The following is a 13,456-nucleotide window of genomic DNA, read 5'->3' as shown; positions in this document are numbered from 1 at the left end:
AATATTTTTTACTCTGTAGAACTCTGCTTTGCCCTCATTCTTTTCAATAGTTCTGATAATGATAAATTGTTGAATGTGAAATGTCACATATGAACTGTCTCATGAAGTTTCAGATGATGAAGTATCTCAGTGATGAGCTGTCAGGTGGTGAAATTTTAGCTGTTTTGAATATACATATTAACTAAAACCCCATGCTAGCTTAATATTGACATGTTGAATATGTTAAATTCTTTGGGGGAATATTTTTTTCCCTACTATTTTCATGAAGGCTTCTTTTACCTCTTTAGTCCGTAGACTGTAGACAATGGGGTTCAATACTGGAGATAAGATAGTGTATAGTGCAGACACAATCTTATCATCAGCCATTGCGTAGCTGAAAGCAGGTCTTAAATAGGTGTATATGACAGTAGCATAATATAAGCCTACAACAGTGAGGTGGGAGGCACAGGTTGAGAAGGCTTTGCGTTTTCCCTCAGCAGACCGGATCTTTATAACAGCTGAGATGATATATGTGTATGACACAAGTGTCAACAAGAAGCAGCTTATACCAAAGAAAGAATCAGCTGCTGTCATCACCAGGTCATTGAGTCGTGTGTCTGTACAGGAAAGCCTTAAGACGGATGGCACCTCACAAAAGAAATGATCTAAGATGTTATCACCACAAAAATGGAGCCTAAAGATTAAACCAGTATGAACCAGCGAATTTACTAGCCCAATTATCCACACGGCAGCTGCAAGAAGCAAACATAATTTCTTGTTCATAATGATTGTGTAATGGAATGGGTAACATATAGCAATATAACGGTCAAAGCCCATTACAGTCAGAAGAAGAAGTTCTGTTCCTAATGCTGAGGTGAAGAAACACAGCTGTACAACACAGCCAGCAAATGAGATATCTTTTCTCTTCATTATAATATTAGTTAACATCTTGGGAACAGCCACCGAGGTGCACCAAATGTCCAAGGCAGAGAGGTTGATAAGGAAGAAGTACATGGGTAGGTGGAGGCGAGTGTCTATAATAATGATGGTCACAATGAGGATGTTGCCCAGCAGGGATATTACATAGATCACAAAAAATATAAAAAACAATAAAATTTGCAGCTGAGGATGGTTCGAAAGTCCTATTAGGATAAAACTGGGCGTGGAATTTTGGTTCTTCCATTCCATTAATGTAAGATATGCTGCCTATTGGAATGAAAACAGAAAAATAAAATAAAGCCATAAACCATCCACTACAATGTTGACATCCAGTGTCATTCACTGTTGTGGTGACAAATTCTGGGCAGCTATACAGAGATGGTTCAATTGATCATGGATTTCAGCTGCAGTTCCCTTCATTTCAATGGAGCTGCTCAGAAAAAACTCAACATAAATCTTCAGGTGACAGCAGTTAGTATATTGTAAAACATATGTCTTATGTCTGAAAGATTTATATATCATTTTACCTTTTAATGAACCTTAGAATAGGTAATCTATTTTCAGGAGAATAATTACTTACACACTGGTTAATGTTTTTATAGTATGTTTCTACTGAAAAGTTGGCTTTTAAGATCACAATTCTGACCACTTTCAGGAAGAACAATATTCAAATAATTTAGCTGACCAGTTATGTAGCAAAAATGCGAGGGGGGGAGTTTCTGAAAAATACCCTTTCCTCTACTTGTGAAATTGAGGAGGCCCAAGGATGGCACACAATACAGCCATTCAAAAATGTTAGGATTTAATTTGGAAATTTCCATGCTTGTTTTAAGACAGGAACTTTGGCTTTGCTGCAAAGCAGATGCAAAGCTTATGGGTACTAATATAGTACAGTGTGGTCAGCCATGCATTTTCAATGAGAAAAGCCTCATGGAGATTACCTTTGAAAATATGCCAGCTGACCCACGGGGAGAGCAAAATATGCCAGAAATATTAAAGCATCCAGCGACCTCAGCTCAAGTATTTCATGCCTTTGACTCACTAACACTTAGAATTTCCTTTTTTGGGTATGTAGGTATGTATTTTGTGATCTCTTTGCTTTGGTACCCCCCCCCCCCCCCCCTTGCAAAACTGCGCTAGTGGATGCCAGTGCGGTAATGCTGACACAGCTCTTTCAAGTGAATGGGCTGTGTCGGCATTACCACATGGCTGCCACAAGGGCAGCATTGTAAAAGGGTGTGTGTGTTCGATTGTAAGTCCTTTGGGAACAGGGAAATAAATACCTACTGTGCCTGAATGTAACTCACCTTGCATTTCAACTGTTTGATGCGGTTTCCTCTTGGCTTCAAAAGAACAGTCTAATTCTCAAGCACTCAAAGACCACAACTTGTTGGCTCACAGGTGAATCACAATTTCCATCACAGTCCTTTATTTCATGGATCTCTTATAAAATTGACCTTGCATTTCAAGTATATAGGAGTTTTCCTTGATCACTGATTCACTTTTGAACCACATGCTAAACACTAGTAAAATCCTGTTTCTTTGTTTTTAGATAATTTCACATAATATGTACTCATTCTCACCCATAATATTTTATGTCAGAGTTCGCCGGGGTTGAGATGGCCGGCCTCGGTTTTCCGCCATAATGGGGAAAAAATGCTGGCGATCTCAAACCCGGCGAAATTCAAGGCATTTGGTTGTGGGAGGAGCCAGCTTTTGTAGTGCACTGGCCCCCCTCACAGGCCAGGACACCAACCAGGCACCCTAGGGGGCACTTCTAAAAATAAAAAAAATAGCTCTCAGGTACATAGCTCCCTTCCCTTGGTTGTTTAGCCCCCCCACCCCCCCCCCCCCCAAAACCCACTCCCCATAACCCTACACCATTACCATAGCCCTAAGGGGTGAAGGGGGCACCTACATATGGGTACAGTGGGTTTTGGGTGGGTTTTGGATGGCTCCCATTTACCACCACAAGTGTAACAGGTAGGGGGGATGGGCCTGGGTCCACCTGTCTGAAGTGCGCTGCACCCACTAAAAACTGCTCCAGGGACTTGCATACTGCTGTCAGGGAGCTGGGTATGACATTTCAGGCTGGCATACAGACTGGCAAACATTTTTTTGTTTGGTTTTTTTTTGGGTGGGAGGGGGTTGGTGACCACTGGGGGAGTAAGGGGAGGTCATCCCCGATTCCCTCCGGTGGTCATTTGGTCAGTAGGGACCCCTTTTTGAAACTTATTCATGAAAAAAAGGGACCAAGTAAAGCCGGTGAAATGCTCGTCAAGTCTGGCTTTATTTTTTCCATTATCAGGCGAAGCCAGCCATCTCATGAGCACGCCCTCGCCCCACCCCTACCCCTTCATTACCCTACTGACATGCCCCCTTGATGTTTCGCTGGCTCCGTGACGGAAAGCAGTTGAACCCGGCCAAAATCACTTTCAAAAATGAGATTGTATGCTGCTTTTAGATTCTTCCTCTCCTACAGTGATTGCTGTCTGCACCATGGTTAAAAGGTAAAGTAAAGGAGGCCATTACAGCCAAAAGATTGTCCTTCAAAGAATGGAAAAAGGACCCAAATGAAGAAAATTACTGCAATGCAATTTATGCCGATTGCAAAGAACAAATTATTAAGAAACTCCAAAATGCACAAAACACGGCAGCCAGACTCATATTTGGCAAAACGAAATATGAAAACACCAGCCCCTTAACAGAAAAACTACACTGGCTTCCACTAAGAGAGCGTATTATGTTCAAGGTCTGCACTCTGGTTCATAAGATCATACATGGTGAAGTTCCGGGTTATATGTCAGACCTTATATACCTACCAAACAGGAACTCTACTAAATCATCACGCACGTTCCTGAACCTTCATTACCCCAACTGCAAAGGAGTGAAATATAAATTAACATATGCATCCATAAGTACGCAAATATGGAACGAACTAAATCAATAAAAACAACACACGACATAAATAATTTCCGTAAATTATTGAAAACTAACCTATTCAACAAAGCATACTACAATAATCCATCCTAAATACCAGTTAATCAAAATTTTACACCGAGCCTTCACTAAATATAATTCTGTACTTCCCGATTGTTCATACTAATCAACAAGATTGAAGTTTAACTTTCCTGATTGTCCAAGTTAATCTATCACAATTGAAGTTAATCCAACACCTTTTTTTTCTGATTATGAAAATGCACTTTTTATAACTGTATGCCTAATGCTCTCTGTCTCCTTCACCTTAAATAAGTATTTCTCTTCCGGAATTGATGATCACCATTATGTACTGTGCCAAATTGACAAATTAAAGAGTAGTAAATCACCTGGACCGGATGGCATACATCTGAGGGTACTCAAAGAACTCAAGCATGGTTGTGTAATTCACTGGGTATCTGACTATATTTGATTCTTGCTTACATTTTTGTCTCTCCTTTGGGATTCTTGTTTTTGTTAGTTTCTTTCTCTATGACATCACCAAATTTTGTCCATTCCTTTCAGGACACACTTCCAAACCCCTTATCCACATTTTCATCACCTCCTACTTAGACTACTGCAACTTGCTCTTCACAGGTCTCTCTACCCTTCAATCTATTAAAAATTGAAGTTAATCCAACACCTTTTTTTTCTGATTATGAAAATGCACTTTTTATAACTGTATGCCTAATGCTCTCTGTCTCCTTCACCTTAAATATGTATTTCTCTTCTGGAATTGATGATCACCATTATGTACTGTGCCAAATTGACAAATTAAAGAGTAGTAAATCACCTGGACTGGATGGCATACATCTGAGGGTACTCAAAGAACTCAAGCATGGTTGTGTAATTCACTGGGTATCTGACTATATTTGATTCTTGCTTACATTTTTGTCTCTCCTTTGGGATTCTTGTTTTTGTTAGTTTCTTTCTCTATGACATCACCAAATTTTGTCCATTCCTTTCAGGACACACTTCCAAACCCCTTATCCACATTTTCATCACCTCCTACTTAGACTACTGCAACTTGCTCTTCACAGGTCTCTCTACCCTTCAATCTATTAAAAATTCTGCTGCATGATTTATTTTCTGCCAGTGTTGTTATGTTCCACATAACTTCTCTCCTACTACTACTACTACTACTACTACTACTACTATTAATAGCATTTATATAGCACTAGCAGACGCGCGCAGCGCTGAACACTTGACATAGAGAGACAGTCCCTGCTCAAAGAGCTTACAATCTAGGTAAAACAGACAGACAAGACATTACAGGCAAGGGAATTACAGGGTAGAGAGGGACAGGGAGGAGGAGAGCAAATGAGTAGTGGTTAGCCAAAGGCAGTAGTGAAAAGGTGAGCTTTCAGCATAGATTTAAAAACAGGTAAAGAAGGAGCTAGACGTATGGGTTCGGGAAGACAGTTCCAGGCATAAGGTGCCGCAAGACAAAAGGAACGAAGTCTGGAGTTAGCGGTGGCTCCCTGTCCATTTACATATACAGTTCAAACTCCTCTTAATAACTTACAAGTGCATTCTTTCTGCAGTTCCTCAGTATCTCTTCTCTCTTCTCTCTCCATATACCCCCTCCCTGGGAATTCTGTCCATCTGGTAAGTCACTCATATCTGTAGCCTTCTCTTCCACTGCCAACTTCAGACTCCTTTCTTTCCATCTTGCTGAACTGTACCCTGGAATAGACTTCCTGAGTTGGTCCATCTCTCATCCTATTCAAATGTAAGCTAAAAGCCCACCATCAAAGCATGTCAGCATTCCATATGAGGTCATTTATGCATATACCCACAGATTCTATATAGTGTAACTAAAGTTCCAAATGAAAATCTGGGCATGCAACTCAATTGGTTAACATGCCAATCAGCACTGATAATTGGATGTTAACAAGCAATTATCGGTACTAGTTGGCACCAATTAGAATTTACACACACTACTCGCTAAGTGTATTCTATAACATAGTCCACGTAAATTCTACTACATGGATCCCAAAAGGGGGAATAGTTATTGGAGGGTCATGGGCATTCCTAAAATTTATATGCAGTGTTATAGAATAACTTGCTTTCCTCTGGATTCTATATAGCGCATCTAGGCTTGGGCAATTACACCGGGTTTTCATTGGCATAATTTGCTGCACCTAAATTCTAGTCATGTGGACAGGCTTAGGCATATGCTGTAAGCCATGCTTAACTTTAGGTGTGGCTTATAGACTACACCCAAGTGTGTTTTCAATCAGCACCAATTTTTTAGCCACCATAATTAGAATTAAGCCTATAAAGACTCATTTATACACATAAATGACTAGACTACCTTCATTTATGTACATTCTTGGTGCCTAAAACTGGGTGACTCAACTTCACTGCCAGATTCAATATAGATCACCAAAAGTTGGGCAAGCAAATTTGGCACCGATCACAGATCTGTTTGCTAATCAATAATTGGTGTTAATTGGCAGCAATTTGGAGTTACATACATATCTGCCCTATATGCTCTTCTATAAAATGCAAGCCTAAATTTATAGAGAACTCCAAAGGGGTGTAGCTATAGGAGTGTCATGGGCAGACCAGGGGTATTCCTAGAAGTTAAGCTCAATGTTATAGAATACTACCATTTGCATACCCAGCTGCCATAAATTGGGTGTCACCATTTACACAAGCCATTTGGCAGGGGTAAATGCTAATGATTAAGTTGGGCGTGAAAATGTAAAGATCGTTCAGCACAGAGTACCCTTTGCAGAATGCCAGTTTAGGATGGAATTCAAGTAAATGGCACCCAAAGTTAGGTGCCAAAACAAATGGCATTAAAGTAGTGTTCTGCAAACGGTGCTCTGCGCAGAACGACCTTTACAGAATACTAGTTTAGTATGTATTTTGGTGCCTATCTTAGGTATGAGCATTTACATCTGCCAAAAGCAAATTTTATAAAGGCTATAGTTTACATATTGTGAGGAACCCTTGAGGGTCAGGGAAGAAGGGATCCGGGAGAGGAGCAAGATGGGTAGGTTTCATACCCGGGATTCCAACTACAAGTCCCAGGATCCTAGGGGCTGGGAAACCATGCCCCCATGGAGGCATAAGTTTCCTAAGAGCTGGAGAAGGGAGGAGGACTACAGTCCCAAGAACCCCTGCAAAGCCCTGGGTGCAAGCAAAGGGAGCAGCAAGGGAATTACAAGTCCCAGGATCCCGAGGGAGAGGAGGGGGATTGGCTGAGGAGGAATAATCAGGAGGGAGAGGACTAGCTGGGGACCATAAAGGGAGAGGAGCCCATGGAATGGGAGGTGGAGAAAGAGGTAAGAGAGGAGATCCAAGCCCAAGATGACTGGGTAAGTGAGCCCATGGAGATTGCTGCTCTAGCTCAGGTACAAGGGAAGAAGTTGAAAGGCTTCATAACAAACCTTCTTCCAGGCTGGGGAAAGCTTGGAGGAAAAGTCAAGGGGGTGAGAAGTGCCGTGCAAAAGAGGTGCTGTGCTGTAAAGCAGTGAATGATTTCAGCTGTGGCCAGAAGTCAGACCAGGCTAGAGAAACAGGTAGTAACTTGAACTGTGTCCGGGAACCTGGCCATGCTGGGGAAGCAGTGAGTGATTTGAACTATGTCCAGAAGTCATGCCATGCTGGGGAAACAGTGAGTGATTTAAACTATGTCCAGAATTCATGCCATGCTGGGGAAGCAGTAAGTGATTTAAACTGTGTCCAGATGTCATGCCATGCCATGCCATTCCTCATATTCACTACCAAATGCCTACCCGTTATAAAGTCCACCTGGTGGTCACCTACTAAAGAGGGCAACACTCCTGATAAACAAGTAGCCAGAATGCAGACCAACAGCTTAACATCAACATTGAGAAGCAATATAGGCCCTGTTTCCTGGGCTTAGGTATCACAAAATGCGCCATTCTGCAAGCTGTCAACATAGTAGTCTAGCAAGAGACCAAGCAGAGAAGTGGTATGCATCTTATAAAATATCAATGAAAAGCCATCTGGTCCCGGAGCAGTATGAGACTTAAGGTATTTGATGGACTGCTGCAGTTCCTTCACCTTCATTAGTCTTGGAGGCTGCATAAAAACTCTTAAAATGTTCATAAAATTGGGTCACAATATCTTGTGGCTGATGAAAAACCTGACCATCCAGTGACAAAAGCAATCAACATAATGAGATCCCTGACACTGCTTAGCGACTTGAGCCAGGCGATTACCAAATCTATAAAATCAGTTCTTCTGATAAAACAGCATCTTTCGAGTCCTCTCAAGAATAAGAGAGTTTAAAGCAGTTTGGATTGCTAAAAAACCTCTCAAGTTGTCTGGGTGGACTGCCTAACGTAGGCCCATTTTGCAATCACCAGCTTTTTTGAGGCTTACACATTGCAACAAAGGCAATAATGCCACCCCTAAGTACAGCCTTAGCGGTGTCCCAAAAAAGCTGCGTAATCCCCAAATGCTGTTCATTAGAGGTGAGATAATTCTGACACTTTTTGGACAAATATGTTTGAAAGATAACCTCCTCCTACAAATAGGAAGGAAACCTCTACCTGCACTAAGGCAGGGAAAAATCACCTAAGTCAAACTGCATCCGGATCAAAGAATAGTCAGACATCTGTTATGGACCAATGTCAGTGCTGGACAAGCACATAATCTATACTACACCCATCTTTCATGTGCTCGAGAAATCTGGGTGTAGTCTCTTTCCACCTAGTGCAGCTAGTGGCACGAGTTAAGCAGGTCCAATGTATTACAAAGATAGCAGACCCCTTTTACTTCACTATGCTCTTCTGGAGCAGATCTCCTGCCCATGTGATCCAATTCAAAGTCCTAAACCCTATTGAGGTCACCAGCTAAAATCAGAGGGACAGTAAGATCATAAGCCCCTATTTTGTCTAGTAGCTCATAAAAGAAGTGATCATATGCATTAGGGGCATATACCACTAACAGATATGCAACCTGTAGGATGAGATAACACCCCAGGGGATCTACACTGAGATTCTTCAGTTCACAAAAGGCAGATGTTTACAAATGAGGGCCGCCATGCCCCCCTTTTATATGGGGTAGAAGAAGTAGATATGCCCCACCTAGCACCTTTTCAATTTAAGAGGTACTCAACCTAGTTTCCTGGAGACAAGCAATATCTGCATGGTGATGCTTAAGCAAAGACAACATTTTTGTTCCCTTCACTGGAGAACAGATCCCAGAAGCATTCCAAGAAAGGATGCTCAAGAACCCAGAAACTATGAGAGTAGGAAAAAAAACAAAAAATAAATAAGAGCATAGGGTACAGCAAAACACCGCAAAGAAAGGCTCCCTAGCAGGGGCATATCTGACTTTCCCTGGTAGGGGGGGCCAGAGCCCGAAGTGCGGGGGCCGTTTTTCGCCCCCCCCCCATAGGCTTCCATTGGCAGCACGGGGGGGTTGGTGGTGGTAGAGGGGGGCCAGGGCCAAATGCAGGGGGGCCAGGCACCCGTTGGCCCCATTACAGATACGCCCCTGCTCCCTAGTGTCCCAGCCTCCACTAGAACAGCCATATCCTTACTAAAGGCAAAGACAGACCATCTGGAAGGAACAGATGGAAGCTGTCACATGAGGATGCTATCAGGGCACCCCCATCATCCACCACCAGTCAACTAGATGCTGTAAAGAGGAGAGCAATTTCCAACTGAGGCAAGATACCAATATGGAGATACTGGTTGCCAGAATACATGCCTATTAGAGAAACTCGTGTAGCCAGTAGTGCACACTCACAGACCATGCAACAACCACACACACAGTCACTCTACAGCAGAATCCTCCATTGCAGCGGAAGTGTTTATTCAATCTTGTGCTTCTTGCACTGTATTAAATGTTTTCCTTCTACCCTCTGTGAATACCTTTAACTGAGCAGGATATAATAGCATAAACTACTGATGGAAAGTGCAGCAGAGAGGGGTAAACACCTTCCTGTGCTCCGTGAGGGCAGCCAAATAATCCTGGAAGATACAGATGGTATGATCCTCATATTTAGAGCACTCTCGATTTTGTTTATAGTGGCAGAATAAAGCCATCTTCTGGGCACAATTATGGAATTTGGCAATGATAAGCCATTGGTACATCTCCCCTTCTCTGCGGCAGCCTAAGCGGTGTGCCTGCTCCAATTGGTAAGGCCTTGCCCCAGCTGTTGCAGGATACTGAGTCATCAAACATTCTTCCAGTTTTCTGCAGAGTCTCAGGAAAACCAATAAAGCACAAATTATCCAGACAATGCCAGGGTAGTCAGTAATGATTTTTCAGAGTCACTCCCTAGATACTGCCACTGAAAATCAGCAGATAAACCTCACCAATGGCATTTATCCAAATAGCAGGTGTTGCTATTCACATAAGTACTGAAATAGTCGTAACACCCATACCCCCTAATTCTATAAAAGTCAGCATAAATTGCATGTGCAAATTTGGATGCATGGGGGTGTTCCTAGCATTTATGCACATTATTAAAGAATAACAAGGATACATGTACATTTGCACCATGTTTTAGTTGGTGCAAATGGCCGTGCCTAAAATTAGGTGTGAGTCCTGGGTGTAATCGCTGTTCTGTAAGCCACTCCTAACCACAGCCTATAGAATAGCACTTTTTTAGGTGTCCTATATAGAATCTAGCCCACAACCCGCCTGTGAACCTCATTGGGAGTGCCCCTTTGCAGATACTCACTAGAAGACTTTGCTGTCGAGTTATACAATTCCACCTCTGGAGGGCACTGTGGTACTATAGCTGCCTTTTCAACCCCATTTTGACAGCTAACATCTGTTAATTCCTATTGCCATTCCAGAAGTTTGACATCTAATATGCGCTTAACTTTTGGAACAATATATTGAATTACTCTCTAAAGGACCCTTAAATACACGCAATTTAGGGTTAGACAAAACTTGTGTCACCCAAAAGATAAATAAGCAACACTGTAAGAAATGTTGCTTAAATCTTTAAGGGGCCCTTTTACTAATCCGCATAGGTGCCAATGTGTGACCAACATGTGTTAATTCAGAGTTACCGCCTGGCTACCGCGTGGGTCCGGGCAGTAATTTTGTTTTTCATGCACGCTGGAAAATAATTTTTATTTTCCGGTGCGTGGCGGAAACTGGGCAGTAATTGGCATTCTACGTGCGTAGATGATTACTGCACGGTTACCGTGTGATACCTTACCGCTAAGTCAATGGGTGGTGGTAAGGGCTCAGACCCAAAATGGGCGTGCACCAATTTTTATTTTGCCGCATGGCCATTGCCGGCAAAAATATAAAAAGGCCTTTTTTACAGGCACAATGAAAAACACACACCTACACTAGCACAGCCCATTTTTCAGTGCGCCTTACTAAAAGGACCTCTTATTTTGTCCGCAAACAGCATACACTGTTCGCATAGTACCAGAAATATACTTATTTGTTATAGAAGTTTTATTTTTTAATATTATCAGCCTTTTTTCTTAATATAATTTATTTATTTATTGCATTTGTATCCCACATTTTCCCACCTCTTTGCAAGCTCAATGTGGCTTACAATACATCATGAATAGTGGAAATACATTAGAAAATAGAAATTTAGTGTTACAGAAGGATCTTGGGCAACATGATAATGATAAACATGATAGTAGTATAACAAGCAGATATAAGACAGTTCTGAATATATGTGGAGGAGTTGTGTATTTATAATATAGTACTTGTTTGATATATTTGATATGTTTGAAATTTCATAAATAAAAAAAACAATGAATAAACAAATATTATCTGCCACAAAATAATACATTTTTAATGGGCATCTTGATGTTTGTTATAAAAAGAAGGATCAAAGATATTCTGAAGATGAGGCCTAAGTTTATCCATATACCCTGAGATTATATATGTTGACTGAGGGCCCTGTTTAATAAGCCACGCTGTAAGTGCACTAACTTTTTAGCACACACTAAAAATTAGCATGCGCTAACGCTAGAGACACCCATAAGAATAAATGAGTGTCTAGCATTAGCATGCGCTAATTTTTAGCGCGTGTGAAAAAGTTAACATGTCTACCGCATGGTTTAGTAAACAGAGTCCTAAATTTATACACACAAATCAGTGCGCATTGCCGATTTACACATGCATCTTAATTGAATAATGAGCCAATCAGTGCCAATAGTTGGCTGTTATTGACCAATTATTGTCTAATTGTATTTTATTTTATTATATGTTGTGCTGTTTTATTATATTATGAATGTAATTCTGTAACTCATTCTGGGCTAAATAATGGAATAAATAAAATGAATATTGGCGTTTGTTGGCCTTAACTGGGATTTATGCATGGATTATATTCTATAGCTAACCATGTGTAAATCCTAGGATGTATATTTGGGGGGGGGACGGGACATATTTAGGGAGCGTTTCAGGGGTGTTCCTATGAGTTATGCATATTTCTAATTTAGGTGCCAGCATTTATGCCTGTTTTCAGCAAGCGTAAATTCGTGTGACTTAAGTTAGGCTTAGATTAGGTGGTTAGGCACTATTTTATAAATTGTGGATAACCTTTAAAGAATACTGCTTGGCGCATAATTTTTTCCACACTGATTTTCATTGCATTTTACTGAATCTAGTTCATAATGGCAATATTTAGCAAATATCCTAATAAATTTATACATTTAGGTTGAATAGTGAATTAGCAGTCCTAGCTTATCATTTTAAATTTAGAAACAGCTCTGCCTAAACAGAAAGGGCCACTAAATATCAGGTAGAAAAACAAGCAGATAAATCATCAGCTTATCATTATATTGTTATCAAGTCTTTGAATACTAACTTTACATGTACATTCTCGCTATATTTGAATTCATTCTGCATATTTCTGTAAAAGAAAAATATGACTATTGGTGACTGAAAAAAATGTAAGTATATCATTGTCATACAAACCTCTGCGCTGGAGAATCTATTTGGCACTGACTCCAGTATTTAATGATCTGCTCTTAAAGATCTTATAAACAGTTCTGAAGGTGCCATTGGAGACTTACCCTAAAGCACTTTACACTCAAAGCTCTGAGGAATACAGAGAGTCAACAATGTAATTACTCTTCTGATATTTGACTGAATACATAATTAGACTTATTTAATTCTACTTTTACCAATATTATGGTGTTTGCTTTGGAGTCTCCAAGAGCCTCTTAATATACCTGTCAAGCATCAAAGTAGGGATTGTGAAGTCTGTTTTGACGTTTTTCTCAAATCTCGATTCACACATAAATTTGTCTAGATTTTGTTGGTATACTAGCTTTGATGTATTTCAGATTTGATGCTCAGTGCCTTTGATCATTTATCATTTATTAATTTAATATACCACTTATACATATTTTAAGTGGTTTACAATTGCATCAAACAAAAAGAAAGAAGACAAAAAGAAAAATAACTCCATTATTCGATAGGAAAGATCAAGTGTACTAGAAGCTCAAGCATTTTGAGCACAAACAACAATCACACAAGGACAATCACTGCATAAAAGAATGGAAGGTTCTCAGTCAATCAAACAGTCAGACAGTAGTCAGTATCCATTGTTCAAGCAGTCACACCCATTTTGGGGGCTAATAGT

At 40.6% G+C, this 13,456-nt stretch overlaps 1 protein-coding gene across 1 annotated transcript; it reads right to left on the bottom strand.

Annotated features, from left to right (window-relative positions):
* Positions 1-222: 222 nt before the first annotated feature.
* On the bottom strand, positions 223-1,167 carry LOC115461191 (olfactory receptor 13G1-like). Its single transcript, XM_030190851.1, has one exon. The coding sequence runs from the start codon at positions 1,165-1,167 to the stop codon at positions 223-225; it is 945 nt and encodes a 314-aa protein (XP_030046711.1).
* Between the last annotated feature and the right edge of the window lie 12,289 nt (positions 1,168-13,456).

Source organism: Microcaecilia unicolor, chromosome 1 (genome assembly GCF_901765095.1).
Source record: "Microcaecilia unicolor chromosome 1, aMicUni1.1, whole genome shotgun sequence".
In the NCBI taxonomy this organism is placed as follows: domain Eukaryota; kingdom Metazoa; phylum Chordata; class Amphibia; order Gymnophiona; family Siphonopidae; genus Microcaecilia; species Microcaecilia unicolor.
The sequence above is the reverse complement of the archived record's forward strand: the minus strand, read 5'-3'. Positions and strand labels throughout refer to the sequence as shown.